At 42.9% G+C, this 26,169-nt stretch overlaps 1 protein-coding gene across 1 annotated transcript; it reads left to right on the forward strand.

The window, feature by feature from the left end:
- Positions 1-26,103, forward strand: CEP85 (centrosomal protein 85). Its single transcript, XM_090268851.1, has 14 exons — positions 1-114; positions 3,840-3,913; positions 7,103-7,255; positions 9,546-10,240; positions 11,005-11,138; positions 11,561-11,678; positions 12,897-13,082; positions 18,327-18,479; positions 18,705-18,859; positions 19,931-20,042; positions 20,860-20,910; positions 22,580-22,687; positions 23,806-24,031; positions 24,409-26,103. Exons 2-14 carry the CDS (start codon positions 3,859-3,861, stop codon positions 24,567-24,569), a joined length of 2,307 nt encoding a protein of 768 aa, XP_090124977.1. The 5' UTR covers positions 1-114; positions 3,840-3,858; the 3' UTR covers positions 24,570-26,103.
- Positions 26,104-26,169: the final 66 nt, after the last annotated feature.

Here is a 26,169-nt window from a genome sequence, read left to right on the forward strand (position 1 = left end):
GCGGGCGTGTGGCGGCCGTTAGTGCTGTGGGGGAGAGTTGCGGCCCGGAGCCGACGTGGAGGCAGTAGTTGATGTTCCTGAGTGAGATATTTCGCCGCCCGCTTTGAGGCCCACGTAAGTACTTCTTCCCTCGGGGTCACCCCGTCGGACTGACAAACCCTCCCACACCTTGGGGAGCTCTGGAGGAGCTTCAGACATGCACGGCCTTTTGCTGTGGGCGGGGGAAGGGGGTAGGCGCGGGAGAGCGAAGGCGCATGCGCGGAGCAACTCCTCCGTCGCCCTCTCACCCCTGGGGCTTCCTAAAATAAGGCCCCACACACGCCACCTCGCGTTTATCGCCTTGCTTTCTACTCCGTCGTCATTCACGCCACAGCCGTTGCTGTACCTACGTAAAGGACAAGCCCTGTGCCAGTTAGACGGCGGACAGCAGGGTCCTTGCCCTCCTGCAGCGCGGTCCCGGGAGAAAGGAGACCCTAAGCGGGTGGTTCAGGCTGTTAGCACTCAGTAGTGCAGGGTGGAGTACGGAGAGTGCAGAATCTTTTTCAACCGGGGCGATTTTGCTCCCCACGGGATACTTGACAACATCTGGAGAATTTTATTTTATTTTATTTTTTTTAAATCACAACTCGGGGATTCTTCCTGGCATCTAGTGGGTAAGAAGTCAGGGGTACAGCACAGCCCTCACAACACTTATCCGGCCTAAAATGTCAGTATCATAGTACTGAGATTGCGGAACCCTGCTCTAGGCAAGGAGGAGCTGGTGCATTTAGGGTCTTAAAACTTATTTGTTCAATGGAGGACATTTAGTACTTGCTTCATCACCATTAACTGGGAGGATCAGAGCCCTGTTTCTTTTACACCAATATATTTGCACCACAGGGCATTGAGCAAGGCATACAGTAGGCACTCAGTAAATGTTGGTTGATGAATACTGTGTGCTGGGTAGGGAGGAGTGGTGATACAAGGGTGAGTAAGGTAACCATGCCTTATTACTTGCCCGTAGGCCTTGTCTGTTTTATAGTGGCCTGGTGGTGTAGTATGTTTCCGCACTTGTTCTTTGTCAAGGCAATGTCTTGGCAATAATCTGGCTTCTTTTTAGATCTGGTTTAATGAGTGATGAAGGCCATGAAGATAGTGTGATGGCTGGTGTGTCACCTTGTCTGTGTATCCATGCCTTCAGGTCCTCTCCTGTCTTGATGTGATTCTCTCAACAGCTGTGCAATGTGCCTTTCCACACTAACATAATTCTTGAAGGGGAGAAATGCTTATAACAGTCAAAATGTAATTTTGGGGTAGTAACTTGGGAGATAGAGCCTGGGTGGTGTCCAAGGGCAAAGTGAAGAAATTATATGAGCTGTCTCTGCTCCTCACTGCTCTGGGGCTCGCAAAGCTGGCAGTGTCTGAGGCAGAAACTTTAATTTGTAGTGCCTTAGCACTTCCCTTATTTCTCTCTTTGTTACACACAGAAAGAATGCTGACTAGACTCCTACAGCCTTAGAGCACAGTCCTGGCTGTGAAGTCACTTTCTAGCTATATGACCTTTACTTCTCTAAATTTTTATTTCTTCACCCAGAAGATGAAGATAATAATGGTAACTTTCATAGCTTTGAACATTAAGACATGATTAGCACAGTGCTTGATGGATGAGTACTGAATACATGTTAAATTTATTGAACAGATGAATATTTATTTTGTTTAAAGGGCTTTGAAGATAAATCCATCAATGCTGGGTGCTTTTTCTTCTTCCTTCATTTACTTCTACTTTTCTCGGCTGTATTGGTTCTTGTACCTTCATTTCTCTCACTTTTATTTCAGGAAATCTTTTATCTTCAAGCAGTCCTAAAAATTTCTACCAGTAACCTATCTACTTCTGAACATAGTAGGAAAAAGTCAAGAATTGTTTATTCTATATTATTTTACTCCTTGTGGGAGTTCTTAATTGAGATGCAATTCGGGTATCATTAAAATTTAGTTTTATGTGTGTACAGTTCAGTGGTTTTAGTATATTCGCAAGGTTGTGCAACCATCACCACTATCTAATCTCAGAATATTTTGGTCACCCTGGAAAGAAACCCCATTAGCATTCACTCCCCGTTCCCTCGTGGCCCTCCACTTAGTCCCTGGCAACCAATAATCTACTGTCTCTATGGATTTGACATTTCATATAAGTGGAATCATGTAATATGTGGCCTTTTGTGTTTGGCTTCTTTTGTTTAGTATCAGTTTTCAGTGTCCATCCATGTTGTAGCATGTATTAAAACTTATTGCTTTTTATCGCCACACTTCCTTATCCATTCATCAGTTAATGGACATTTGAGTTTTTCCTACTTTTTGGCTATTATAAATAATGCTGCAATGAGTGTTCATGTATTCAATACAAGATTTTGTGTGGGCCTATGTTTTTATTTCTCTTGAATATATTATATTCCTAGGCATGGAACTGCTGAGTCATAAGGTAACTGTTTAATTGAAAGTTCTTTTGTCATCCTGTTTTTAATTTATCTAAATTTGGAAAGGTCTTAGAATCCAGTGGGCCTGTCATTTTGTTCTACTTTAAAGAAAGGGGTGAAGAAAAGGATTTTGGTATTGACTGTTTGAAGGGGTGAAGAAAAGGATTTTGGTATTGACTGTTTGATATCACTAGTAGGTAGGTAATATAACCCTTCTATGTCACCATTAACACACTGAATGATACTAGCCTAAATTGAAGTTTCCATTACTGAACAAAACTTTTCTTACCCAGTATGTGAAGACCTGGGATTTCTGTTGTAAATGCAGTGAATTAGTGAGGGTTTGGGTTGTTGTTACTAAGAGAAAACTATAGAGGTCAGTAAAGTACATTAGAGAAATAGTACCATACAGTTTTTTTCCCCACCAAAGTTTTAAATTAACCTCTAGGAATTCTTCTGTCAGCAGAGTTTGTCCTAAACTCTTTGGGGACTCTTATTAGTTCAAAGTTTCTAAATTTATATTTTATCCTCCAGGGACTGCACTGTGTCACTTTTTATTAACATAAACTGCCAAGTAGATTAAAAAAACATTAATAAAGCACTTAATATGTGTCAGGCATTGTTGTAAGTTAATTCTAAATGAATGAGCATGAATTAGATCCTGTCTTTATCCACTTTTTTATATGAAGGAACTGAAATATTTTTAAAATATATTTTTAATTATTTATTGATTTTATTTATTTTTTTAAGTATGTTTTAAGTACTCTTCCCAGTACCCCCAAACCTCCAGCAATCCCAACCCCCTTAGTTCATGTCCATGGGTCGTGCATATAAGTTCTTTGGCTTCCCCCTTTCCTATATTATTCTTAACTTCCCCCTGTCTATTTTGTACCAACCGATTATGCTTCTTAGTCCCTGCACCATTTCCCCATTTCTCCCCTTTCCCCCTCCCTGCTGATTTCCTTCCAAATTATCCCCATACCTATGATTCTGTTCCTATTCTGGTTGTTTGCTTAGTTTGTTTTCGTTTTTATTTCTTAGATTCAGTTGTTGATAGTTGTGAGTTTGTTGTCATTTTAATGTTAATAGTTTTGATCTTCTTCTTAATTAAGTACCTTTAACATTTCATGTAATAATGGCTTGGTGATGATGAACTCCTTTAGCTTTACCTTGTCTGGGAAGCACTTCATCTGCCCTTCCATTCTAAATGATAGCTTTGCTGGGTGGAATAATCTTGGTTGTAGGTCCTTGCTTTTCATCACTTTGAACAATTCTTGCCAGTCCTTCCTTCCTGTAAAATTTCTTTTGAGAAATCAGTTGAATGGAAATGAGTTACAGGGAGTTAAAAGATAGTGGAGAGATCTGACTGGTTACACATTCCTTCTACAGTTGGCTCAAGTAACTGTTGATGGCCATGCAGGAAAAATATCCAAGTGAGAGGAACGCTAACACTACTTCACCAGGTGAGTAGTCAAAAGTTTTCCGGGTAAATTCTGACCTTTGCTCTGTTATTTCATAATAGAAATTTCTTTTAAAGAACATACTGAGCAAGCAAGCACTCACTGAAATGTTGGTATTAAAGGAAAAAAAATAACATGGGGCCATATTGAATAGAAAAAGAGGTCTCTCCAAGAGAACTATTTATCCCTGGTCCTACATGGCTTCCAACAAGACCATGTGATTGACTGAGAGGGGAGGACACATAAAGGATTGGAACAGAATGACTTTGGAACATAGTTCCATTTGAAATCAGAAAAACACAGCATAAATTACTGTGTTCTATGTTGTCTTTGTAGTCCTGTGGGTGGGTCAGTCATCTGCTAGCCCACAAAGATTGGAATTCTTCTTGAATGCCACAGGCTCAGTTGTGTTGTCACTAGAGATTCAGGAATTTATCTCTAGACTGGATTGACAGGATTTTGAAAGCTCAGTAGATATACTGACAGGATATATTAAGTATATAAAACATATATAAATGTATACACACAATACACATTTAATAGATACGGTAAATAGGAAGTAGCATGTTTTTAAAAAAAGATTTTATTTGTTTATTTTTAGAGGGGAAAGGAGGGAGAAAGAGAGGAAGAGAAACATGATGTGTGAGAGTTTGCCTGCCTTCCTCACCCCCCTCCCCCAACTGGGAACCTGGCCCATGTGCCCTGACTAGGAATCCAGTCAGCAACCATTAGATCCTCAAGCCAGCTCTCAATCCACTGCACCACACCAGCCAAGGCAGAAGTAGCATTTTAGAAATAACCTTTTGAGTTCTGTGGTATTTATGAAGAAAAGGGTACATTTTATTCAACCAAGGGTATGTTTTATTTAACTTTAAAATCCCACAGTGCCTGAAAACAGGTATTTGTTAGATAATTGTTCTGTTCTTCTAGACATGCCACCATGCATATAGTAGGCACTCCAAAAAGTGTTTGCTGAATCAATTCAAGGTTCATTCAATAAATATTTATTGAACATCTGTTATGTGCCATGCACTGTCTTAGGGCTGGATTGTACAATTTCTTATGACAATTTTGTGCATAATGCAAGTTTTTGGAATATGGCTATTCCTAACAAAGCTCAACTGCTTTTTTCACAGCTTTTCTTCAGTAGTCTCTCATTTGATTAGCAATGATTTAATGTTTGATAAGGATGCTGCTGATAGGACATGTGACATAATACAAGAAGATTTCAGCTTTCAAACTTGAATTTTGAAATAAGCATAAGCCTCTATACACCAAAACATACTCTTAATTTAGCAAATATGTCTTTAGAATTGATATATGGAGTGTGTGCATGGAAAACGTGGTAGTGGTGAAGAATGGAAGATGATTAGTAGTAACAGAGACTGGTTTCCAGTAGGAGGCCAAGAACATGGTAATACAGGTCCTCAATCAATTTTCACAATTTCAAAAGGCTTGGCAAATTGTACACTGACTAGAGAGAGAACACCATATAGACACACCAAGAGGTCAAATTTCTTTGCTTCTGGATAGAATTACACTAATTTAGTATAACCAGTTAACATTGGTTAATCTTATGCTGATCAGAAGCTCTGATTGTTGGCTATGGCTTTTATTGAAGATTATTACAGATTACTACATGTATATAGATTATTTCAAAACAGGCAATACACTGTGACCCAAAGGGTAAAAGGAGTCTTTGGGTAGAATTAGGTTTCCTTCAGTAGAAGGCAGAAGTAAGGGTAGCAAAAAAAGTAGCAAAAGTAGAAGAAATTAGGTAGCTTATAAGAGGAGTAAGATGATTTCTGCTCAGATATATCATTGACTTTCCACTAGATCAGAGAGTCTATTGTACCATATTTTCTGATTTCAACTTAAACTCTCAACACTTTAGCCCTGGCTGTGTGGCTCAGTGGATATGGTGCTGGCCTGAGAACTGAAAGGTCACTGGTTTTATTCCCAGTCAGGGCACATGGCTGGGTTGTGGGCTAGGTCCCCAGTTGGGAGATGCCAGAGGCAACTAATTAATGTTTCTTTCCCTCTCGTTCTCCCTCCCTTCCCCTCTCTCTAAAAATGAATAAATAAAATCTTTTTTAAAAAAATCTCTGACACTTTAAATGAATAAGTAGCTGCCATTAGCTTTTGGCTTGTCTGTTTACATGGATAATCAGGTATAATTTAGAAAAATTATAGTAGTTTAAAAAAAACTATTTGAATTTAAGTCTTTACTAGCACATTAGTAAATCAAGTATTTATTGAACACTTCCTACCTACCAGCCCTTAAACAGCAAGATAATAAAGTCAGATAAATTTCATCAGTCTTATATCTTCACCACTCAGAAATTTTAGTGGTTTGTCTTTCTTCCTTCCCTTCCTCCCCTTCTTTTCTTTTCTTTTTTCTTTCTTTCTCTTTTCTTTCTCTTTTTCTCTCTTCTTCTCTTTCTTTCTCCCTCCTTCCCTTCCTTCCCTCCTTCCTTCCTTCCTTCCTTCCTCATTGCCTTCAAAAGCTCTTCAGATTGACTTTGGTCTGGATTTAACTGCCCATGAGGGTACCATAGTTCAGTAAAGCAGTGGTTTTTCAGCAAGGCACTGTACTGCCTGTTACCCTAGGGGCATTTGGAAATTTATGGGGTATTTTCAGGTTTCATAGTCATGGTAGGATAGGGTGAGGGCTGCTCCTGGCATTTAGCAGATGGGGACCAGGAACGTGAAACCATTCTGCAGTGTATACACTATACATGGAAGAATTGTCTTCCCCAGGGTGCTAAAAGCACCTGTTGAGAAATCTTGTAAGAAAAAAAAATGTGAGTACTGGGATTAGAACAATGTGGGTCCAAATCTCGGCTCTGTCCTCCGTGTTACTATGATAATATTTTCCATAAGTAGGTAGATAAAATCATGTTTGTAAAGTGCTATGGCTTCTAGGTTTCAGAAAATGGTAGCTGCTATTAAATATTATTTTGTTTTCTGTCTCAGTACTCCTGGATTCTTGATCAGTCTTAGTTCTGTCTTTGAACATTACCACCTCATGCTCTTTCCATTTAAAATTAAAAAAGTTGCTGAAATAGGCACAGGAGAGAGAAAGGGGTGGGGTACTGCTATTTCTTCATTGGATTAAGTGATGTTTTAAAAACAGCCTGTGGGGCTACATCAGCTGGTTAACACTGAAGGTGGAAATGCCACTTGTTTCAGGTCCCAGTGTGATTCAGAAGGGCAGTTCTCTGGGCTGTGAGTGGCAGACCCCAGTTATCTCGGAGGGCTTTCAGGGCCGCTTCAGTCGCTGTTCAAGTGCTGCTGACAGTGGAGACACAGCCATTGGCACGTCATGCTCAGACATGGCGGAGGGTAAGTTTGTATTAATGATTTGATTACCAGTATGTGTTGTTATTTCCAGATTGTGTTTCAGGTATATTGTCATTTCCAAAATATTATAAAGTTGGTCCACTCAAAAAGGAGTCTGCTTGATTTTTCTTACTCTGTGCTTCTCACAGCTCATCCCTTCCTCTCACTTTCTGCTGTTTGTCCTATCTCAGACAACTTCTTCATCTTTCCTCAAATCTTTCCCTCTACCTCCAGTTTAACCCTTCTGAAAGCTGGATTTCATAGTTTTCCTTTTCTGCAATCCTCAGTTGTTTCCATTATTTGCAGGATAGAATTCAGAGTCCTCAGTTCTTCTGTGATCTGACCCTGTCCCATTTATTTAAAGGTATTTCTTACTGTCACCAGGTCTCTTTTCTTCCTATGCTATGAAAGTGAAGAACTTTTTAGAAAATACCTGGGCTTCATTAACCTGGGCCCATTTGTGGTGTTCCCACCTCCTCTGGTCCCTCCCAGCTATGTTGGTCTTACTTTTCAAGATTAGTGAAGTGTCTGACAAGACTTTCCCCATCCCTTGCTGACAAAGATTTTATTTTCCTCTTATCATCCATAGAGGGACCGCATTCACTAGAAAATTAGAAAAGCAATATTCTCCTGGGTCAGTTGATACCTTTTTGGCTTTGGTTTTGGCATTAGTACTTTGGGTGCTATGGGATCAAAACTGAATTTGTTGAGTCTTGAGAGAGAGTTGTGCTGTGGATGGTGAATGGAAGGAGATGTTACTAACTGCAACCCCTTGTATGCCACAATCTCACTTTCTTCTGTTTCAAAATTATATTTTGAGAGCAGGAACCATTGGTGAGAGTAGATACTATGGTGCTGTTATGGAGGATTTTTAATAAAGAGAGTTTACTTGTATTGAAAGTCTTCATCATCACTAGTCTACCTGTTGACTAGTCCTGTATTTAAATTGCGGGACAGCAAAAACATCCTTTGATTCTGAAATGTCCTTATTCTTGGTCCTGAGAGGTTGATACATGTTATCAGAAATTACTGTTTTTTTGTTTTGTTTGCTTGGTTTTAGTATGGCCTCTTATCCCCAAGATATCTGAGTATAGGAAATTAGATATTCTGCATACATTATAAGGGATGATTTGGCTTGCTTGTGTTTTTAAAGAGCTGCTTACAAACCCATATGAGAAGATGGTAGCTCATCTATACTGATTTAATTCTAGGAAAGGTTATAGTATCTGTTCTCATTAGCTGAGTGTTCTGTATTGGTTGATGGAAAGAAAAAAGTGAAACAGAGTAGTAGTCCACTCTTTTCATGGTGGTAGATGTACTTGGTTTGGAAAAGAATACTGGACATAATTGTCCCCTTACTCCGTTTTCTGCAGGTTGAAGATGACAGTACGCTTTCTTTTTTGTTTGCTTGCAGCCCACTACCCTGGCATGTTAGTTCTCTGACCTTGTAGTCTTCTTCAGAGTAGCACTTTAAAGTTGGAAATATGTAGAAATGTGAACCTTCTGCGACAGGGCTAATAAAAGAGTTGTCTCGCAAAACTAGAAAGGAGCTATAGGAAGCGTTCAGTCTAGTATGAAGGAAAAGGGGGGAAACCACAGCTGGGGACAAGGGAGTAAGTGAAAGGCAAAATATAAAATAGAGGATTTCAGTGTGTACCAACTTGAGAGTGCTCTCTGTGCTAGAGTGAAACCTGAGAGTTACTAAGAATAACTTCACATATCCAGGCAGTCAGTTCTGGTGTGTGGGAGAGAGAACAGAATCCTGATTCAGATGCTGTATTCCCTGCCCTGGATACAGAGCAGCACTATCCAGTTCGCCTTATTCTTCAGATAGTTTAGATCCATTGCTCACCTTCACTGGGAACTTTTGGAGGTCACAGAGGATTCTTGCAGCCCTTGGAAAGGATATTTTTATTAGATTGGATTATAACTTAGAGGTACCCAGCTCCCAGAAGACCTCATTCATTTCACTTAAGTAAGTGATTTTTTTTTTAAAGTTCAGTTTTCAGCTTTGTTTGTTGACTGGCAAGATTTTTATTCAAATGCAAGGGATAGAGTATAAGTTAAAAGTGAAGCCATTGTTGCCTTCTGTTGGTTTACCTTGTGAATAACATTTGAGACCTTAGAACAGACATCTCCCAATTAGGCTGTCATGTCTTTCTGCCTGATATTTGTGATGATAGTGCCCTCTCCCCCTGGTCTCAGAGTAGGCAGAGGACATCTGACATGACAGCTAAACTCGAGAAAGCTTGCTGCTTCAATTTTGACTTATGGAAGATTATTCTCTCCACAGATTTTTGCAGTTCAAGTAGCAGCCCTTCTTTCCAGCCCATCAAAAGCCACATAACCATTCCAACAGCCCATGTGATGCCTTCTACCTTGGGGACCTCTCCTGTCAAGCCAAATTCTACACCTGCCGGACCATCTTCCTCTAAAATCTCTTTGTCAGGGTTGGCTGAAAGTGTGGGGATGACAAGAAAAGGAGACCTCGGTGCAATGAAACGTTCTCCAGGCCTATCTAGAGACTTCATGTATCTTTGTGGTGCTGCTGGAGAAAATGGAATTGAGCAGTCTTGGTTTCCAGCAGTGGGCCATGAAAGAGAAGAAGAGATGAGGAAGTTTGATATTCCCAATATGAAGTCTACCTTCAATCAGTCGGCAGTGATGGAGACACTTTATTCAGATCCTCGCTACAGAGCCCACTTCCACAACCTAAGAACCGACCCAAACAAGGAGTTATACAAAGTGTTGCCTGAAGCCAAGAAGGCACCAGGCAGTGGGGTGGTATGTGAGCGGAATGGACTATACCCTGGCAATAGTGGGTTTCTCCCTTTGGGACTCCAGCCTGCTCCTGGGCTCTCCAAGCCCCTACCCTCTCAGGTGTGGCAGCCAAATTCTGACCCTTGGCAACCCCGCGAGCGATCTTGTGAGCTCAGCACTTGTCGGCAGCATCTGGAGTTGATTCGTTTACAAATGGAGCAAATGCAGGTAGAGGTCCTTCTTTCCTTGGAATTTTCAGGTTCTGTGCAGATATTTGAACTATATAGGTTTTGTTCTGTAAGTTTTTGTTCTGTAAAGAAAGCATTTGTAAGAGAGAGGGGAGATGTTTGTAGATAGGGAATGAAGGCTTGTGAATGCCATCAAATCTGTTAGTGGTTTAAGTAAACACCAGACGGGTTCTCCAAAGTAGAGGGTTATAAGGGAAGACCCAAAAAGGTCAGCAGGCTAGATACTTTTACCTGCAAAATTTTATTTAACCCTTATAGCAGCCTGATTAGGTATATGTAGAAATTTACCAGGTTCTTAGAATAAGTAATCTGCCCAGAGTCACAAAGCTGGTTAAGTGACAGAGCTAGGGTTTAAAACTGTCTTTGAACTACTATACCACTTTTATGTTTTTTTAAAAAGTCCTTTTGCTGCTTAAGAGTGGGAAGGGAAGAAGCTGGGCATATTCTTTTTTCCTGGTTGTTGAGGACATCTTAGCTCTTGGTTTGCCTCTGTTGCCAAATAATGAGCGATAACTGACCTTTTCTTAGAAACTAGAGCCTTTCTGAGCAGTGTCCAGTTGGCAGAAGTCTTCCTGGCAGGTTCTTTCCAGTCATGCATCAGAGCTAAAATTATTTCATAAACATTGGGCCTTGTTAGGCTGAGCCAAAGTGAGCCTTGATTACAGACCCAGCTGGGTACTGCTCAGGTATTTTCAGGTGCCTGTGGGTCAAGATCAAGTCTCTTTGGACCTGCTTGTCTTTCAGCTTCAGAATGGAACCACCTGCCACCATCCCGCAGGTTTTGCTCCTTCACTGCCCACATTAGAACCAGCACAGTGGATCAGCATCTTGAACAGTAATGAAAACCTTCTGAAGGAAAAGGAGCTCCTCATTGACAGGTAAGAGAGCAAAGGGTACCATAGGGCCAGCTTCTGTTCTCTCAGCCCCTACTGAGAACACCTAACGAAGCCTCCTCAAGGGTAGTATATCCTCCCCTGTTTAGGCCTACTCCTTTCTTCACAGTAGAGCGGGTTGGTAAGCAGCGTAGTCCTGTACCCGACGGATGTGTTAGACCAGTTGTGTTTCTGCATGCGTTCTGGGGAGTGCCTAAAGGGGGGCAGCTGGTTCTTGCAGCTGATCTTTCCTCATTTCCCCTCAGCCAGCTTTCTCATTTGTTCCTCGTCCAGTACAAAAGTACTACCCAGAATCCAAGGTTCTTGCTTATATAGTATGAGTTATATACCCTTCTAAGGAAAGTGGAGGCTCATATTTGCAAGTGGGTTAGTGTCAGACCCTGGACCTCATGCTCTGGCTTTTGCAGACAGAGGAAACATATCTCTCAGCTGGAGCAGAAAGTGCGAGAGAGTGAACTGCAAGTCCACAGTGCCCTTTTGGGCCGTCCTGCCCCCTTTGGGGATGTCTGCTTGTTAAGGCTACAGGTAAGTGTTGGCAGGAATGTTGGCATTGTGCTTGTCATAATTCAGTGTCTGTGCTATGCTTGGCACTCTTAGGTATCCAGGAGATAGGAAAGAAATCAAGTGATGTAAGTTGTTTCTGCCCTCATCCTAATTGTAAAACATCCCTTGTCCTATCCTTGTTGGGGCAGAAGAAGCTTGAGGGTAGAATCAGTTCAGATGCTTTGGTATCGGGACATACTGGGGAGAAAAGGAAGGCAGAGGAAAGTACATTGTAATGTCCTAGAGTTGGGTGATGTTCTGAGAAGTCTTAATCTACAAGCCTCGGCCAAATGGAAGGAGAGGCAGATGCAATGGGATATTCAGAGCCATTTTCATTTTTATCTTCCATCTCTAGGAGCAGCTGAAGGAAATCATTTTCTCATTGAAGTCAGTGGCTCTAGAAGCCTGCCTTGTTAACCAAGCTTCTCTGCAATCTGGGCTTTTGAGTGATGTATATAAACAAGTTATAGTACTGGCTTTGCCACCTAGTGGGTCTGTTAAGACTGTTCCATCTTATTGAATCAGATTGTTACAGTGAGAAAGGCCCTTAGATAAAATGTAGTTCAGTTCTCTAAAAAAAACTGAGGCCGAAGAAGGAGGAAGAACTTCCCTAAGATCATATAGAGAAAGAGTAGGGGAGACCCAGGCCTTGAGCCCAGGTCTCCTGTGTTTCTTCCATTACACTACAGCTCCTCAGGTATTGCTTTAAGGTAGTAATTCTAAAATGTGAGCACGCATCAGAATCACCTGGAGGACTTTTTAAAACAGACTGTTGAGCCCTGGCTGGGTAACGCAGTTGGTTGGAACATTGTCCCGATACACCAAGGTTGCAGGTTCGATCCCTGGCAGAGCACATACAAGGATCAAATAATGAATGCATAAATAAGTGGAACGAATTGATGTTTTTCTCTTCCTTTCTCTCCCTCTCTAAAATCAGTAAATTTAAAAAATAAAAAAAGATTGTTGAGACCGAACCCCAGAGTTTTGGATTCAGTGGGCCTGGCATTTGGGCTCAAGAATTTGCATTTCTAACAAATTCCCAGTGATACTGATGCTGTTAGCCCTAAGACCACCTTTTGAGAAACACTGCTTGAAGAAATTCTTAGAAAGAGTTAATATTTGACCACAATATCTGCTGTCATAAGTAAAGTAAATGGGACTGTAAAATTAAGAAATGGATATATTGAGAATCTTTTGCAGGAATTGCAGCGAGAGAACACTTTCTTACGTATGCAGTTTGCGCAGAAAACAGAAGCCTTGAACAAAGAAAAGATGGAGCTTGAAAGGAAACTCTCTGCTTCAGAAGTTGAAGTCCAGCTCGTCAGAGAGTCACTCAGAGTGGCATTGCAAAAGCATTCAGAAGAGGGGAAGAAACAGGAAGAAAGGGTGAGCTAAGGAGCTAGTAGCTCTCTTATTCCATCAGCCCTCTTTTGCCAAACTCTTAAGCTGTTTCTGGCCCCCGTTCTTGGAGCCAGGAGGAGCCAATTGGGTCAGACCCTGCACTCACTTCCCATGCAGGACTGGTCTGCTGGAAATGGAACTTCTTTCTGTTTCATCTTCACAAAACTACTGTGCCAAAGTATAAACCCTCACGGCCCCAGGTTGTGAGGGCCACCAGCTGGTCTAGGTGGAAAACCAGCCTGAGCAGCCATACCAGATGGCATTGCTGCGAAATATTTAAACACCTGTGGTAAATTTATACCATTCAGCCAGGTTTCTCCTCACTCTACCCAAAAAGAAGAGAAGAATTCCATGTGTGCAGCCAGCTTAGGAGTTTTTACATTTTTGCCAGTGCACTTTGAATTGCCTTTGGATGAGCTTAATCCTCATAGAAGGAGCTAATTTAAAATCTGGTTCTGTTCACAGCTCGTTATAATGCAGATCTTCTTGGGGGGCCAGTTCAGTAATTTTAGCTCTGGACCATTTGCATCAAAATCAACTAGGGCAATACTTCTTAAACTTTAAACTTCAATGTGCTTAAGAATCACTTGGAGTTAGAATAGGTTAAGAGTTGCATCAAGTATAGGGTTAGTTGTAGGGTTAAGTTTAGGCTAAGGTTAAGTATAGGTTTAGGTTTCAAGTTAGGATTTGGGTTGAGAGTAGGTGAAGAGCTAGGGTTAGTTTGGACTAGGTCTGGGGTTATGGTTGAGGTTAAATACAGGGTTAAGTTACTGTAAGGGTTAGGGGGAGATTTAGGGTGAAGGTTAGATGTAGGAGTGAGGTTAGTAACAGGGATAGAATTAGGGTTAAGGTTGCGTGTCAGTTTCATTTTAGGTGTAAGGTTAGTGTTAGGATTAGGTTTAGGATTGAGATTAGGTTATTGGTAGGGTTAGTGTTAGAGTTAGGTTAAGGATAATGTTAGGTATAGGTTAGGGTTAGGATTTGGGTTAGGGCTATAGAGGGGGTTAGGTATAATGTTATTGTTAGAATTAAAATTAGGTATGAAAGTGAGTACAGGGTTAGGGTTAGGTATAGAGTTAGATTCTGAGTTTGAATTAGAGTTGAATTTGGTGTAGGGTTAGGGTTTAAGGAGGGCTGGATGTAGTGTTAGGGTTGGGGATAGTATAGGGTTATGTTTCTGGTTGGAGTTAGTGATATAGTTGAGTTAGGTCTATGGTTAGTGTTAGGATTAGTGTTCAGGATAAGTATAGGTATGGATTAGGATTTTGGTTAGGATTAGAGTTATAGAGAGGGTTTCGTATAGGGTTGGGGTTAGGATTAGGGTTAGGTTTAAGATTAGGTATATTATTAGGGTTAGGGTGAAAAGTATGGCGTCACTTAGGACTTTTTTAGGGTCAGGGTTAGGGTTAGTGTTGAGGTTAGACATCAGGTTAGGCTTTGTGTTAATTTCAGGGTTAGGGCTGAGGTTAGGTGTAGTGTTAGGGTTGGAGTTAGATTTCAGGAGAGGGTTGAGTTTTGGTGTAATGTTAGTTTTAGGGTTAGAGATGAGTTTAGGGTATTGTTAGGGTTTTACTTAGTGGTAGAAGTTAGATTAGTGTTTGGGTTAAGGTTAGTATTAGAGTTATCATGATAGTTAGGTATAATTTAGTGTTAGAGTTAAGGTTAGGTTGAGGTTGAACTTAGGTATATGGTTAGGGTTAGAGTTAAGGTTAAGATTAGACTTAGATTTTAGCTTAGAATTAGGAAAAATAAAAAAGGAATTACTTGGAGATCTTGTTAAAAATGCAGGTCCAGCTTCAGTAGTCCTGGTGAGAGCCTACATTTCTAATAAGCTCCCGGGTGATGTTGATACCATTGGTACAGCAAGGACTTAGAGCACTTTTAAAAAAGAAGCTTTTAATCAAAATAATACTTGTATCTAAGTTAAATAACCAAATACTAATATGCTTATAATAAAAGTTGGTAGTTTTGTCCCAGATCATTCTACAAAAATATTCGTCATCAACTCTTCTCTTTCTCCTGATATATACAATGATCCCTCACTTATTGTGGGTATTACATTCTAGACCCCCCGTGATAGGTGAAAATCCGCGAAGTAGGAGCCTTACATTTATTTTAATATTTATATATATATTTTAAGGCTTTATAAACCCTTGCCACACACTTACAAACCATTCCCAGTCCCTTATTAACCTTTCCCACTCCCTTATTAACCTTTCCCACACTTTTATAAACACTACTTACGTTCTTAAACATATTCTACACTCTTAAACCTACATAACTTTAACAACATACATATACAGTACTGCAAAATCCCGCGATATAGCGAAAAATCCAGGATAAATAATTAAATATATTTTAAAAAATCCCGCGATACAGTGAGGCCACGATAAGTGAACTGCGATATAGAAAGGGACTACTGTACCTCTATATTTCTGAATAGTATTCTCTTCTTGGTTTTTGCTGTTTTTGTTTTATGAATGCACTATCTTATTTCTGTGATATATTGATTATACCTTTTGGAATATGTGCAGTTTTTTACAGTGTTGTTTCTTGTTTCCTTTGGGTACTTTTTTTTTTTTTTTTTTTTTTTTTTTTGGTGTCTTTAAGGTTAGTCTTTAAGGTTATCCTTAAATAAATGGATACTCATATTTAAGAAGTAAGTATTTAAAAGCTGTATGGAAGCTCTGGGTTCGTGATAGTTGCCTGGTGGACTTCACTATAGTATGATCAAACTTAAACTGTCGTCTCACTTGGGAACCCTCAATATCAGGATCCGAATGTCTTATCTCACTCTCTAGGAAGGAATCTTCAGTCTGTTCCCTGGTGGGACAGCGCAGGGCAGACATGTTTTTAGCATTTCTTGACACTGAGAATGAGATTAAGCTTAGAATCCCACAGTTCTGTACATTGATATTTACTTATTTTCACCCCAGTGTGTCACACTCCCTCTGCTGTGACTGATAACCCTGAGTGTGGAATCTCTCTCACTTGATTTCTCCAGAGACTAAATCTCCAGTTTCATGTTGGGGAAACCTAGGGTGAGGATGCTATTCAGCCAACCTGTGTATAGACTTATAAATCTCCCTATTTTTAGGTCTGTGGCTGATAACCTGCCTCAGGGGTACCTGGTGCCTTGAGAACAGAGGTTCTTGGGAGTTGTGAAGGGCACATTGTTTCCCAAATTTTAACTCACTGCAGATGATAACTCCTCTGCTCCAAGTCATTTATCCCTTCAACCACTGTCATATTCTGAAAATACATTGAAATCTCTCATATAACTTTGTCTCCTCCTCTGTTGACTTTTTAAAATTAATACTTTATTTTCTTTTAAGATTTTAATTTTTACAGAGAGGGGATAGAAGGGAGAAAGAGAAGGAGAGAAACATAGATGTACAAGAGGAACATTGATGGGTTGCCTCTCACCCACCCCCAACTAGGGACCTGGCCCACAACTCAGGCATGTGCCCTGACTGTGAATCCAACCATCAGTCTTTTGCTTTGCAGGACGACACTCAACCCACTGAGGCACTCCAGTCAGGGCAAGTTAATAGTTTATTTTCTTCCTGTCATTTTAAAAATGTTTTGAAAGGGAGAAAAGATAAACAACTGGGGTCCATCCATCGTTTTTTTTAAATTCAAAGTTAGTTATCAGCATTTTTAATAAGCTTCCCAGGTGATTCTTATACATATTAGAATATGAGAATCACTGGTTCTAAGCTTGAAGAATACAGGTTGTACCTCGAGTAAAGTTTTTCACTGATTTTCAAGGATCCCTCTTAGAACTGTCTTATCTTTGGATTAAGTTAGGCCTATGCCACCTCTTTGCCATCAGTGTATCTGTCTCTCTTTGCTTTCTCACTTCCTCCAGCTTCCTTTTTCATAAGTCAAAGAAAAAGCCATAATAGTGGAGGAAAAAAGTCTCCATTTAACAAATCTTGATTGAATGCCTGCTTTATGTCAACCATTGTGCTGCATGTTGGGGATATGATAATGTGAAAAATGGGCACAGCTATTCCTGTCAAGGATTTACAGTCTCATTAACCCTTCCAGATGATTGCTTAGCTTTGTATCATGTGTGGTGGTTAGGAAAGAATGCATTGCCTATTAACCAGAACACATCAGACTAGTTGTATGTCTACAGGGAAGTTGTATATACTTCTGCAATTCATCTCTAATGCAGAACACCCAGACTTAGTTAGCATCGGACTCCACAGGTTTAAGGGCATAGTCTCCAATGAGACTGCACTTATTTCAGATGCCAGCTGCAAGTTCTGGGTTCCCCAGGCTACTCATTCTTTTGACCAACTGGCTATAATAAATTCAGGGGTTCCCATGAACCCTTCAGGTTCAGTAACTCACCAGAACAACTCATAACTTAAGAAAATGCTATACTTAGGATTCTAGTTTTTTTGTTTTTTTTTTTTACAATTTATTTTTTTATTGTATTTTTTCCATTACCATTTAGTCCCCTTACACCCACCCACCCCCACAATCACCACACTGTTGTCCACGTCCATAAGTCCTTTTTCCTAGGATTACAGTTTTCTTATAAAAGATACAAATCAGGACCAGCCAAATGACGACACACGTAGGGCAGGCAAGGCCTGAGAAGGTATCGAAAGCAGGGCTTCTGTGTTTTCTCCCCGTGGAATCCGCGTACGTCACCTTACTAGCATATCCTTGTGTTCACCAACCAGGAAGCTCTCTGAGCTTCAGTGTCCAAAGTGTCTGTTGGAGTTTTGTAGGGTAGGCACTATTGAACTCAACCTCTTACCTTCCTCAGGGGAAGTTGGGCTCAACTCCATTGGTCTTTCTAATGACTAGTCCCATTCTGAGTTATCTCATTAGCATAAATGCATTCATGGTGGGCTGTGAATAACAAAGACACTCCTATTATCGGGGAATTCTAAGAGTTTAGAAATTACCTCCCAGGAACCTGGGACAAGGACCAGACAAACTTTTTATTATGCAGAAGTGCTTGGTCAGTTTTAGAAGGCTGCCCAGGGAGCCCTCTTCTTCCTTGCCCTTGATTGAAAAGTTCATTTGTGTTAACTGCAGTTTATGCTCTAATCTCAAATGGCAAAGTTTGATCAGCTTCCTGCCTTCATTGCAGTAAAACAACATTTACTGCCCTAAGGACAGAGACAATGGTCAGTTTGAAAAAAGTTGATGTTCAGGGTCCTAGAGAAGACAATGAAGACAGATTCTTGACATTTATTTCCATAGGTCAAGGGTCGTGATAAGCATATCAGTAATTTGAAAAAGAAATGTCAGAAGGAATCAGAGCAGAACCGGGAGAAGCAGCAGCGTATTGAGACTTTGGAGCGCTATCTGGCTGACCTACCCACCCTGGAAGACCATCAGAAGCAGAGTCAGCAGGTAGTAGCAATGTCTGGGCATTCCTGGGGCAAGTAGGAAGTGGCCAGGCCAGGGGGACTTTCTCAGCTTTTGCTGTATGCAGTTACCCCATGGTTTCCTGAAAGGAAAACCCCAAGTCATGTTAAGCCTGACATCTGTCAAATTTACAACTAGACTATAAATTTTTTAGATCCCCAGACAGCTTTATTTGGTTTGTTGACCTAAGCATGAGATCCTGTCTCTCAGCTTAAGGATTCTGAGTTGAAGAGCACAGAGCTGCAGGAGAGAGTGACTGAGCTAGAGAGTTTGCTGGAGAAGACCCAGGCAGCCTACAGAGAGAAGGAGGTTCAACTGGAAAGTGTAAGACATAGAGAAGCAGAATTCTCCTCCACTAGACATAGGTAAGTGTCCCTGTCGGGTTGAGGAAAGAAGTGGAGAATTATGTTCTGGTCCTGGCTATCCCACTTAAAACTTATGTGACTGCTCACATCACTTTACCTCTCCAAGCTTCCTTTTCTTTTAATTGTGAGTTACAGAAAACTATGTATTTGTAATGAAATGTGGGCGATGTGATGGTGCAGTGGGGGCTTGTCATTGTATCTCTTGAAAGGATCCAACTCAGTGCCTGCCATAATAATAACACTGGATAATAATCCTTGAGTATTTGTGTTGAACGAATAGAAGCACTTTGTAACTGGGAGATGAGTTGTCTGTATATTTGCAAAAGTAGATCCTGGTGCTAAGAGCCTTGTAAGATAAAGGCTACCAGCAGCATCTGTTTCTCCTCAGCTCTAGGGATTGCTCTTGATTGCCATAGCAGGTTCTGAGAGCAAAACAAGATGCCATAATGTACTCTCAGGGTGTCTTGGGGAGCCTCCTCCATATTAATAGCAGTTTCTGAAAGTGTGTTGGCTATGTTCTAGCACCCTCTTGGACCAAATCCAGTTTCTAATGGGATGGATTGGATCTCTCATCCCTTATTCAACCACAGTGACCCTGTTGTTTATCTTAGCAGATGGGCCATGATGAAAGTGATTAGTGGGATCCATTGGAGGAGACCATTGGTTGGGGTCAGAAGTGAGGTTAGGGGACAGCGTTGCCTCTGTCCCAAGCTGTGTGTGCCAAGAGAAAATATTTTTCTGTATTTTCCAAAATTCTACAATATACATGTATGATTTCTATAATCTAAATATATGTGATGGTTGTTTGTTTTTATGTATCAAAGCAAAGGATAAAAAAAGCTTTGGGCAGATGGCCATCATATAGATATTGGTCTCTAGGGAAGGGAACTAATACAGACTGAGCAGCTTCTGTGTGGTACACCCTGCATTACAACAGACTTAATATTATCCTCAGCTGTGGCTTAGAAGGGCCTAAGTGTTTTGCCCCAAAACATACAGTAAATAGCAGATCAGGAGTCAGAGCCACATCTCTCTGACTTCAGACTTCTTCAAGAGGCCACTGTCTTTCAGCCTGCAGGATAAGCAGTGTGTGGAGGTCAGTGGAGAAAGTCCATCCCAACAGGAAGAATGCCCAAAAGTGGAAATGGAGTCCTGGCAGAAGGAATGTGATTCCCTTCAAAAGGTGACTGAGGGTATCCAGGTTGCCACGGGGAGGGCTGAGAGGAAAGAGAAAAATCATGTATTGGGGAGGAACCATGAATTTTTGGCTTAGGGCCACATAGGATCTATTACCCAGAGCTTTTCCCTCTTTTCCAGGAAGTCATTCCTACATAATGAGTTTGCATTTTAGATATTTATTCTTATGACAGGCAGGCAAAGTAAGGGAAGGACATGTTTCTGAACATTTAGACTAGATGCTTCAAAACAGTGCCCTGAAGCTTGGTGCACTTCATTCACGGCTCAGGCCCCATACAGAACATCTTGCACTGGGCAGAGACCTAACCACTGAGGTGGCCCTAATTCAGCAGGGAAGGAGGGCCCAGGGCCTGCTGGTTAGACTGATCACAGATCCGCAAAAAAGAAAACCTAGAAATAGTTCAGAGAATACCTGAGGTCTCAAAGGACAGGAAACTGGGCCTATTCAGGTTCTTCCCTTGAACATCAGTGTAACAAAAGCCTACAGTCATCAGGGTGAGGGTGTCTCCCCACCCACCCCTACCCCCACCCCCAGTAGTGGCCGTAAGTCCACACCGCTTTTTTTTCTTTTTCTTTGATGACTGGAGTACAGGAATGTAAAGCTGGTTATCCAGAACAGGGAATCTCAGTTATATATATTTCTGTAGGTAGAGTCAACTCGTCTTCGTCCCCGTCTCACTATTGACTGGCCATAGCCAGTAGGGCTAAGAGCCAGACCGCAGGTCCTAGTGTAGCCTCTTCCCCTTTTTCTTCTGCAGCATCAGCCTGTGCTTACAGCCATCCTTGATAACTTTACCTTTCAGATTGTGGAGAACCAACAGCAGAAGATGGGTCACTTGCATTCACAAGTACAGGTGATGTGGAGTCCTTGGGACATTGTAGGCAGGGCTTAACGATGGAATCTCTAGAATTTACCTAGCAGTCTGTACTCTTCTCTGCTATGCAATTTGCTCAGTGTTAGGAATACAAGACTAAGACCCAGTCAGTGCTTTTAGCCTACAGTCTTGTTGGTAGGGAAGGGTTTCAGCACAGTACTGTGTGAACGATCCAGGTTACATTAGGGGAGCATAGGAGAGTCGGTGGGAGCGGAGGAGATCAAGAGTTTCTGGAGGTCATGACTTTTTTTTTAAAGATTTTATTTATTTATTTTTAGAGAGAGAGGAAGGGAGGAAGAAAGAGGAAGAGAAACATCAATGTGTGGTTGCCTCTTGTGCGCCCCCAACTGGGGACCCAGCCCACAGCCCTGGCATGTGCCCTGACTGGGAATTGAACCAGCAACCCTTTGGTTCGCAGGCCAGCACTCAGTCCGCTGAGCCACACCAGCCAGGGCTGGAGGTCATGACTTTTGAGGGAGGAGGAGGAATTAGGCAAAGAAGTGGAGCTGGAAAAGATGGTATTGGAACTCCAGCTAGAAGGAACAGCATGGGTAGGAACATGAAGGCATGAAACTGCAGTTATAAAAATGGGGAATATTGGGATGAATAAAATAAGAGGTGGAAGATAAATATTAATGCCTCCCTCCATCTGACTAGCCTGTGCGTGCGCACACGCGCACACAAATACACATTAACTAGATTTAGTGCCTATGGGAGTGTTTTCCTACCCCTTATCATCTCTGTCAAAAGCATTTAAAACATAGTAAATTGTCAAGTACTTGGGCTGTGAGCTCCTTAAAGACTGGTATTCTTTTTAGTAACCTCAGTGCCCATCACAGTAAGGACTCAATAAATATTGAACTCAGCTGAGTAGATGTTCCCTGCCCTCAAGAAAGTTATGGTCTAGTGGTGGGAGGAATCGTGTGCACATCCAGCAAATGCACTCATGAGCTTTGATGGAGGTGTGAGTTGCAGGATGAGATTAGGATTAACTGAATTGGATTTGCAGACCGGGGAAAGTTCAGATGGGCCTTGGAGGTTTCCTAGGTGACAGGCAGAGCAGAAGAGAAGTCTGGGCAGAAGGGAAGAGGAGTGAGCAACAATACTGGAGCTGGAACCGGTGGTGGTTTTTTTTTAAAGATTTTATTTATTTATTTTTAGAGAGAGGGGAAGAGAGGGAGAGAAATATCAATGTGTGGTTGCCTCTCGCACACCCCCAGCTGGGCACCTAGCCCGCAACCCAGGCCTACGCCCTGACTGGGAATTGAACCTGCGACCCTTTGGTTTGCAGGCCAGCGCTCAATCCACTGAGCCACACAAATCAGGGCTGGAGTTGAAACCTTTGAGGTTGAAGGCCAGCCAGTCATGTGGTGTGGCTGGAGTGTAAGTTGTGTGGAGGGTAAAAGATACATGGCTAGAAAAGTAGGTAAGGCCCTGACTAGCCTGGAATGCCCTCCTGAGGAACTGGCCTTTTTATTTTGTACTTGGGTACAGGGTTTCAATCAGGGCTATTCTAAAATAAACTCACAGCAGCAGTGTGTGGGCAGGGTAGGGCTTTACTATATAGTCCCTGCCAGTGGTGATAGGCTCTGAACCAGGCTAGTTACTCCTGGTGTGTTCTCCCACTACTCCTTGCCATGGAATTCAGAGCCTACAGCAGCAAGTGGCTCAAGAAGAAGGAACAAGCCAAGCCCTGAAAGTGGAGGCCCAGCAGAGGGAGACAGCCCTGCAGCAGCTCCGCACGGCTGTGAAAGAGGTGAGCGGCATCAGCTAGGCCTCTTGGTTCCCTCTGTGTTCACTCGCTCCCTGTCCCTACTCCCGTGTGAGCTCCCGTGTTTGAAAGGTGCCTGCTGAGGTTTTTTTGGCAGAGGAATAGGAGGGGACATTGTATCATCCATTGTATTAAAAGTCCTAAGCCTATCTTAGATTGGCCATTACCTAGGAATGCTTTTTGTGTGTGGAAAGTCATTCTCCCTTTGTCTTCCTGCAGCCACAGACTTGTGGGGTTGGGAAGGGCAGGGTTCAGGAATACTGAGGGTTTGGTGGTCTTCATGGAGTAAACACAGCTGTCATCAGAGCAACCGTGTTCATTGGCCAAGTGCCTCTAGGGAGTCTCCTAGAGCAAGGATCATCCCATGGTCCAGTATGGGTAAAGGGCTGGGACTGGAGGAGGAACTTTATTTAGTGTCTTTAAAATAGGATGGGGGCAGGGGAGAGAAGGAGAAATGGGTTAAGCTGTTCTGGTGAGAGGGGAAGAGACACAGGTACATGTGAATAACTGGTCTGTGTAGTGAAGCCTGACTCCACTGAGCTGAAGGTTCAAACAGGAAGGCTGCTACATTCCAGCCCTGTCTCCTCCAGCTCCCCAGCGTCTCCAGTTCCCCACCCAGTGGCCACTAGCTGTCATGTTGTCATTATTGCTCCCTTATTCCTCTGACACACACTGATCAGACTGGCTGGTGGCCACTTTTGTCAGGGTGGCAGGGAGAGATTGAAACCAGTGTCTCCTCAGATTTCACGGTTCACGTTAAGCCTTCTCTAATAGCCTGGCTAACAGAGTTGGCTGAGGGACTGCCTTCAGATAGAGTTCCGAGGGGTGGTAGTATCTTCTCTGGTTCCTGAACAGAAACCTGGAGGCTGATGACTCAGAGTCTGCTGGGAAGTGGTTTCCTCTCCAATGTGGGAACCGTGTGTACCCAACCTACCTACAGGAGGAACTAGGGCCGATGCTGGAAAAGTAGGGGGTGGGGGAGGAACATCACCCGACTCATAAACTCCCCTTCACACGCAAGTATACATATATTCACACTCAGGTACAGATACGCTGTCTTTCCCTGGGCTTAGGTTAATGTTGTTGCCCATCTATCTTCTCAGCTTTCAGCACAGAACCAGGACCTGATTGAAAAGAATCTGACACTTCAGGAACACCTGCACCAGGCTCAGCCAGAGTCCCCATCTTCACCAGACACAGCCCAGCTGGCATTTGAGCTCCATCAGGAGTTGGCCAGTTGCCTTCAAGATCTGCAGGCTGTCTGTAGCATTGTGACCCAGAGGGCGCAGGGCCATGACCCCAATCTCTCCCTGCTCCTGGGCATTCACTGTAAGTCCTCAGGCCAATCTGGGATCCAGGAGAGAGGCTTTCATCCTCCCCTCACCCTCACCCAGCTTTCCCATCCTTATGGTAATGTGTGAACAGGGCTCTGGACGCCTGGTCACTACCATCTGAGAGTTTGTGTGTTTTGCAAAGTAGATGTTCTGTAAATCTGTTTTGGGAACAGGCATCTTTTGGGGGTACCTGAGTGTAGTACAAGATAAAATGGCCCTTAGGCAGCAAGTTTTCAGCCCGCTATCCCCAGCTGCTTTTTTAAAAATGCTGTGTCTCAAGACCATGGGCCTCAAGGTGTAGCCTCTGCATACTGCCCCTCCACCTGAAAGTGTCCTTTGACTAACGTTCTCTCAAAATGCTCTCCTCCCCAGCTGCACAGCACCCAGGGACTCCACTGGATTTGCAGAAGCCGGATGTAATCAGGAGGAAACTAGAAGAGGTTCAGCAGCTGCGCCATGACATCGAGGACTTAAGGACCACCATGTCAGATAGATATGCCCAGGACATGGGAGAGAACTGTGTCACACAGTGAGGAATGCTGGGCGTGGGACAGGTTGTATTCCCCAAGGGGGAGTTGGGTCTGCTGAGAGCCCAGTCTAGCAGATCCTGCCCTGACCATCTTTTGCCTCCTGTGTGCTGCTATTCCCAGAGAGAAAGTGTGGAAGGGAGGTGAGAGCCTGCATCTGGGGCCAAGGGCTGACGAGGGAACTGTGCCCGCCCTGTCACATACTGGCTTTGCCTTGTTGGATTGCACTTGTCCTGTCTTCCTGATTCACCCTTTGGGGGTGAGTTACTAATTAAGTTTTGCAGGTCACCTGTTAAGTCCTCACAGCCTGTTTCAAGCCTCAGGCTGACCTCAAAGACAAACAGGCTTCTCACCTCCCTTCTCCATCCTTTGGGGTGGATCCACATTCATTCCCACTCCATACCTGGGTTCTGCTGATGCCCAGAGTTTATTAGAGGGGCCTTGAAAGGCTGAGTACCAGTAATAATGGCCATTTGAGAATTTTGGGGCCCCATGTGCCAGCCTTCCTGGGAGCTGAGCTGGGTTTCTGGTTTATTTAAGCCTAGTCCCACTGCTTCTTCCTCAGGGCTCTTGTTCTCACAGGTACCTCAGGGTGGTCTGTTCATTAGCCGAGTACCTACTAGACTTGGGGGCCTTGGGATTATAGCCAGGCCCTTTCATCTGTGCCATTTTACAGGAGACCCCACTCTCCAGCGGCTCTGTGGCCTTAGAGCCTTGGCCATGGGTTTAGCATGGCCTTCTTTATTCTCAGGCTGTCCAGGTAGGCCCCTTCTTGGACTTTGAGTGCAAACTTCTCTATGGGCCTGGGTTTAGGCAGGATTTTCCCCGAGAAGACCACAGGTCAACTGTCAAGCTGCTCACCCCCTCACCCTGGGGCTGGGGCCCGTGCCCAGCCCTGATCTGTGCCTCTCATGTTGGGTGTGTGGGATTCCCTTTCCTTCTCTGGGCTCCTTAAGAGTTCAGAGAACCCTGTACAGGTTTTAAGGTGTAGCTTTCAGTGTTTTCTGGTGTTTTTGTTGTTTCTCTAGGGCGTTTGGACCCTCTGCTTTCTGTTTTCTATTGCTTCCTCATTCAGGGAGCATTTCACAGTCGTTTGTGTCCGGTTGCTGGGCTGGCCCCAGGCCTCCTCTAGAGCTGGAACCAGGCCAGACTGGGGCCATGCGTGGGCATGGGAGCACTGGGCGGTTCAGGAGCCTACACTCAGCCACCATGAGGTTCTTGCTAAGCTTTGGGCTGTCAGGGAAACATCTGAGACCTCACTGACTCCTTAAGTGTTTTTACAAGTTGTGTTTTATTTATGCAGTGAATTATCCCTTCTATTCAGAGCAGTCCCACCCAGCCATCCCCTCAGCCTCTGGGCTCCTGCTCCTGAAAGAACTGCCTGGTTGGTCTCCACCCTGTGTTGGGAGCCCAGCCACCATGCTCACGGGTATTTTTCCTCATAAAGTTTATAAGCAGTTATTTATATCAGTTCTTGTTATGTCAACTGGTTTGTATTGCCTATTTTGATTACAAAATAAAAATTTAACAGATTCAGTTTTCCATTGCCTTCCATCACTGCTATTCCCTACTCCACCCCTTATTTTGGCTTGTTGAAGCCAAAGCC

The sequence above is a fragment of the Furipterus horrens genome, unplaced genomic scaffold (genome assembly GCF_987537825.1).
Source record: "Furipterus horrens unplaced genomic scaffold, mFurHor1.1.pri manual_scaffold_3, whole genome shotgun sequence".
In the NCBI taxonomy this organism is placed as follows: Eukaryota; Metazoa; Chordata; class Mammalia; order Chiroptera; family Furipteridae; genus Furipterus; species Furipterus horrens.